Here is a 6,791-nt window from a genome sequence, read left to right as displayed (position 1 = left end):
CTCCAAGGAGCAGCCTGGTTTAACCCTCTCTAGGATGAATCTGTTTGTTTTCTTGGCAGTCCATGGTACATTCAATACTCTTCTCCAGCACCACAGCTCGAAGGCGTCAATTCTCCTTCTATCCTCCCTAGTCATTGTCCAACTCTCTGATGCATAATGGAAAAAGATTGAGCACTTTCTCTTTGAACTTGAGATCAAAACAAGTATGCCTGCTCTCTCTACTTACATTCAATATTGTACTTGACAAGTTAGTCAGATTAGTAAGACATTTATACAGAGAGATAGCCAGATTGGAAAAAAAGTAAAATTATCTCTATTCATGGATCATAAAGCCCTATACATAAGGAATCCCAAAGAGTTCACAAGAAAACTTCTAGAGCCAATAAGTGAATTTAGCAAAGTTTCAAGTTATAAGGTTAACAAAAATCCATTTGGTTTTTGTTTGGCAGCAATGAGAAGTTTATAAAGAAAATTTGGGAAATAATAACATATAAGAGATTAAATATTTAGGAATAAATAAAACCAAGGAAGTGAAGGATTCCTACAATGAAAACTTAAAACATAGGTGAGAGAGATCAAGTAAGACTTAGGTAAATGAAACCACCCCATAGCTGACCCACAACTGGTTTACAGAGGGAGTAAATTACCTGGGAAAAGACTGCCCATCTGTCTCCCTCAGAGTAGAGGTGGATTTCAGCCTTTGAGGGGGCTGCCAGAGTTGGACACAGAATAATTGAATTTTGTATGTTGAATGATTTATTAATAAAAAAATTTGCTTTTTAAAAATACAAAGGACGACTTACACATGGACCTCACCTGATGGACTGCATAGGAATCAGATTGACTACATCTGTGGAAAGAACCACTGGAGAAGTTATCAGCAGTCAAAACCAGACCAAGTGCTGACTGGGAACCATCAATCACCTTTGTGCAAGTTCCAAATGAAACTGAAGAAAATGAAAATAAGTTCATAAGAACCAAAATATGACCTTGAGTCTATCCTACCTGAATTTAAAAATCATCTCCAGAATAAGTTTGAGGGCATGAAAACAAATGATCAAAGATCAGATCAATTAAGGGATGACATCAAATATGTCAGTGAGAGGAGGAAGAAAAAAATAAAAATCGATGTCAGAAGAGAATCTGAAGACTGCATTAGAGTAACAAGAAACCAGAACAGAAAGGAAAAATGCTCAAGTAAGAGACATGAATAGCAGATTTCAAAGGGCAGCTCCAGAAGATGAAGCCAAGTGTTATAAGGGAATGTACAAAGAGCTCGAGTGGAGAACAAAAATGGAAGAAGTTGCTTGGCTTTTTGAAGCGGAAAGAACTGAAAAATTCAAGTCTCAAGTTACAATACTGAGAGATGCTATGTGAGAAAACGTCGATGATCCAGGAAACATCAAAAGAAGATGGGAGGAATGCACAGAGTCACTGTACCAAAAAGAACTGGTTCACACTAAAAAATGTGGAATTACCATATGAACAAGAGCCAATGGTAATGAAGAAAGAAATTCAAAGCGCACTGAAGGCATTGGCAAAAAATAATGAACCCCAAATCGATGGTATACCAATTGATTTTTTTCATCTAACAAATGCAATCCTGTATATGCTCAGGAAATTCAGAGGCCAGCTGCTTGGCTGACTGACTGGAGGAGATACATATTTGTTCTCATTCAGATCATGGTCTGATTCTGACCATGGTCTTTTAATCACTTGCTATGCATCTGAGATCTGAACTATGAATAAGGATGATGGAAAGAGATTTGATGACTCTGAGCTGTGGTGTGGAGAAGAGTACTGAGTATACTGTGAACTGCCAAAAGAACAGATATGTCTTGGAAAAAGTGCAGCCAGAGGCAAAGATTATGATATTTCTCCACACATAGTCTGAGCATGTTTCCAGGAGAGGATATTCCTTGCAACAGACATTATGCTTGGAAAGGTGGAGGGTCAGTGAAAGAGAGGAAGACCTTCAACAAGATAGATTGACACAGTGACTGCAGCAATGGGTTCAAGTATGTCAGAGCTGATAAGGACTGTATAAGATAGGACAGGATTCAGATCTATTGTTCACAGGGTCGCTATGAGTCATACTTGACAGCACCTAACAACAACAGCAAATAAATGGAAAAATGTCTCATGCTCATAGGTTGATACACTTCCTATTGTTAAGATGTCAAATCTACCTAAAGTAATCCACAGATTCTGCTAACAGCAAATAAAAATGCTAATAACCTTTGTTACAGATATAGAAAATCAACCCTTATCATTATGTGAAATGACAAGAGACTTTGAATAGATACAACAATGTTGAAGGAGAAGAGCATAGTGGGAGGTTTGAGAGCTCTTGATATTAAAACATACTGTATAACTATAATAATAAAAATAGCTAGGCACTGGTATAATAAGAGACATAGAGAGAAAATTCAGAGTCCATAAACAAATCCATATTACTTTGGACAACTGATTTTTGACCAAGGTGTGAAGTCCATCCATGGAAAAAAGAAGTCTTTTCAATAAATGTTGCTAGAAAAACTGGATTTCCACATCTAGAAAGGTAAAGCAGGACCCATGTCTTTCACCATACTTAAGAAAACAAAAACATTTTAAAATGAAATAAAGATCTTAATGTCAAACTAAAGCCCTAGAATTCTCGAGAGAACAAGCAGGAACAATCTTGTCAGAACTTGATTTCAACAATGAATATATAATATAACAACAGAAACTTCCTCTTTCTCTTCTGCCACTGTGTCAGAACCAACTTATAACTAACCCTCCGGTGGATTTCTGAGAATAGAATTTTATGGATGAAATCATCCAACTTTCTCCCTTAGAGCTGCTGGTGAATTAGAAGTACCTGAAAGCCACAGCCTTTGGGTTAGAAGCACAACTCCTTATGGACAAGAGCTCCCTTAATAAGAGGGATATAAAAAACAAAAGCAAAAGCAAAAGAAAGAAATGAGAACTCATAAAAATGAAACATTTGATCCTCAGAAGATTTTACCAAAAAATGAAAAGGCAAGATATTGACTGGGAAGATATATCTTCAGAAACCATTTATCTGACAAGACTCTGATAAAGAAAATACACATATAAAATATTGACGGTTTAATAACAAAATGTCAAAGAACTGAACCATAAATTGGGCAAAATAAATTGAGCAGACATTTCACCAAAGGGAACATTCAGATGGCCACCAACCACATGAAGAGAAGCTTAGCATCAGTTAACGATCACAGATATGCAAATAAAAAACCTACAATGAGACATCATTTCACTTCACTAGGTAAAGCAGTATTAGTCAATATGAGGCCAGGGCTAACTCTGGAATAGATCGTTAATTGCTCAAAGACTAGTTCAAATGGAAGCTGAAGAAAATGAACACAAGTCCATGAGAGCCAAAATACAACCTTGAGTTTATCCTCCCGAATTTAAAGACAATCTCAAAAGTATAGTCAGAGTTGACACGATAGCACTTTACAACAATATAATTAAAAAACAAGATTAAAAGCAAGCAAGCAAGAAAGCAAGTAAAACAAACACAAAACCATAGGTAATAATTTTTAAAAAACCCATACCAACCCTTGTTGTTGCTTGTTGTTAAATGCCATCGAGTTGTAGACAACTCATAGAGACCCTATGAATGAAAGACCTGAACACTTGTATAACTTTCATCCTTTCTCCAAGTTCATAGAGTTTCTGGAGGCAAGCTATTTCGGAAGTGGCTGCCATTCCTGCTGCCAAGCAGGAAGCTCCACCAAACATTGTCCACCATGGGTAATTATTACCACATTTGACACATCAGTGTCACAGTGTTCACCATCACAACAACCACGAGTTACCTCTGTACAGCAAATGGACAGACCAGTGCTATACCACTTAGAAGAATGTTTGACCAAAAACAATTAAAAACCAGGCCTCAGGAAAATAGTAAATAGTAAATGTTGGCCAAGATGTGGAGAAATTGGAATGTTTATCCATTCCTGGTGGGAAGGTGAAGCAGTGTGGCCATTGTGGAAAACAGTGTAGTAATTTAAAAATAAAACCTCCAAAAATAGTACAGCTGTATGACCTAGTAATTTTACTTCCATTCATAATAAACCAAAGGGAAACATAGCCTAAGTGTGAATGGATAAACAAAATATTGTTATACATATAAATGTATATCCATATTACTCAGTAGGAGAAATCAAGTCTTGATACATGCTACAGTATGAATGGAGCCTGAAGGGATTTTGCTACCCCAAATAAGTCAATCACAACAGGACAAATATTGTATGATCTGGCCTCATTTATATGAAAAGACAAAATAAAGCAAGTATATAAATAGAAAAGTTTGTGAGTGGTTACCAGAGGTAGGGAAGGGGAGGGAAAGATGATTTGATGGTGTTGGAATAATCACACTGATTAATGGGAGGGCTGCACAGGTAATTGTAATTGCTGTCAATAAATTGTACACCTTTAAAAAATTGAATTGGAAAATGTTGTAGGATGATAAATTTACAGGGAAAAAAGCAAATGTAGTTACTGAGACTGTTTATGCATATCCAAACACTTCACGGAATTTGGGGTTTGAAAGTTTAGGGTTACAGTTTCATGTGGCATTGCCGTTAATTGGCCTAGTAACATGTTTAGTCTTCTGCTCTACCTTCTAATTCATTGTGTAATACATGGAGGTCTCAGAAACTTGAAAGCAATCATCCAAGGCACAACAATTGATCTTTATTCACCTAAATTAAGAAAGGAAGAAGGAGAGTAAGCAGCAGCAGAAGGATATGGTATTTGTGGCTAATTACTCCCAAGAAGCTGCCATCTTTACTGTAATACCAGAAGGTACCTGGATGCCATGAACTCAATATTTTAATCAAAGATTCTATAGAAGAATCTTTTTCAAAAGAGAGAAAACTCAGAGGAGAATTTAAAAACTTGTCCTGAGATGATCTTTAAACGTTAAGCCAAAAATATTGCATGAAGTCATACTAAAACTAAACAATAACTAAGCTTAACTAGTGAATAAAGTCTGTCTCCAGCATTCTGTTCTGTCAAGAGCTGTCTCTATGAGATAATTTTTTTTTAAAGTTGAAAAAGGAGGTTGGAAACCTAAGGAGTAAAGTAATGAATTTATATTAATGAGGGAAGAAAAATTCTTTTGAAAAGATTAGAATGGCTTCACAACTTGAAGAATGTGGTCAAAGTCACTAACTTATAGATGTAGAAATTGCTGAATTTGTTTACTTCTTCATGAGTATATTCTCAGTATCAATAAAATAAAATGTAGGATGAACAAACCCCACTAAAATGAAAAGAAACATAAGAAACAATACACTGCACAATACCATTTGTGTGAGTAAAATACATACACATGTACAGACATACAGTAAATATTCTAAGGATGCATTTTTTTTATATCTCCAACTTGAAAAAAAACCCAACACAACACATCATCACCAAAACCCACCACAAACCTGCTCCTGATAAATTGATTCTGAAGTAAATAAAAATCACTTGATCATGCTTTGCTTTTATCATCCTCAATGTGCATGCTTTCTATTAAAGTAGCATTGATGAACTCAAAAAAAGCTATTATAACATTCAAAAAAAGGAAGTGGCACAATTTTCACATTTGTGTCTTGAATTAATGCCCATTATGACAAATAAATAGGAGCTTATTACCAATTTCCAAAGGAAATTAATAATAAGCAACTGTACTTGGATAGTTGTGCACCATACTTGAACTAACAACCCATGTTCAAGTTTACACATAACATTAGAGGTATAACTTGAAAAATACAGAAGAATGATTAAAGAATAAGAAACAGTATCACAGTTAAAAAAATAGCTTGTAAAACAATTGGCTTGTGTTATATCTTTGGGATCGTAAAATGAATATTAATTATGTTGCACACTTACCTTTCTTCCATTTATAAAAAAAATAATTTTATCAGGGTTGGGAAGAGAAGGCATTATTCCAGGACAAAGTGCCTCCTTCCGGAGAGAGCGATTTTCTGAAGTGTGGGTGACAAGCCGGAGCAATCCCTCAGACATCCAGGTAACCCCAATCTGGCAGTGGCAGAGTGACACAGATTTATTTATAGTTGCACAGCCAGGGGGTGCACCAGCCAGGGCCTGCCCATTACCTCCCACCACTTTAAGGAAAACCTCATAGCCACACCCTATCTCTTTCTCTTTTTGTCCCCACAAGAGGATGTTTCAAGCCAGGGAAAAAGAAATGAAAGTTTTTAAATAGCCATATAATTTTTTTTAAAAATAAGAAACCAAGTTATAAATCAATTCAATTCCATTCAATTCTATTAAAATGACACCTTCTCATTTTGTCACACACATAATTGAAGGCTTCAAAAAAATGTGCCTTTAAGATGCAGAGGTAACATCCTATGAATATCTTCTCACAGTTTGAACGCTCTGCAGAGCAGTTGTACTTTAGACACTTGAGTAAGGATTTGATGACAATAGACAATGGTAACAGCAGTCTTTACAAAAGTGGATCCCATTCCTTTCCTGAAGACCCTAAACACAACAGGAATCAAAATACTGTCTCTTCCCTTCTCATGAAGGCAACAAACAATATTGCTGAGCGCCTTTGAGCTAATTCTGACTCCAAACCACATTATAGGACAAAGTAGAATTGCCCTGTAGGTCTTCAGCAGGATGGATTACCACAGCTACTGCAACAATGGGCTTGAGTGTATGGGAGGTCACGAGGGTGGCACAGGACAGGGCAAGGTGCAGAACTATTGTTCATAGGTTGTTATGAGTAGTGGTCGACT

General features: G+C 36.2%; 1 protein-coding gene across 1 annotated transcript in view; it reads right to left on the bottom strand.

Annotated features, from left to right (window-relative positions):
- LOC102857281 (aldehyde oxidase-like) overlaps positions 1–6,048 on the bottom strand; it is a 103,164-nt gene extending 97,116 nt beyond the window's left edge. Inside the window, exon 1 of the mRNA XM_006889139.1 lies at positions 5,914–6,048. Within this exon, the coding sequence (XP_006889201.1) occupies positions 5,914–6,048 (135 nt within the window). The remainder of the gene's footprint in view (positions 1–5,913) is intronic.
- Between the last annotated feature and the right edge of the window lie 743 nt (positions 6,049–6,791).

Source organism: Elephantulus edwardii, unplaced genomic scaffold (genome assembly GCF_000299155.1).
Source record: "Elephantulus edwardii isolate Elephantulus edwardi_28Jun2011 unplaced genomic scaffold, EleEdw1.0 scaffold00075, whole genome shotgun sequence".
Taxonomy (NCBI): domain Eukaryota; kingdom Metazoa; phylum Chordata; class Mammalia; order Macroscelidea; family Macroscelididae; genus Elephantulus; species Elephantulus edwardii.
Note: the sequence above shows the minus strand (reverse complement) of the source record. Positions and strands in the feature narration are given on the sequence as shown.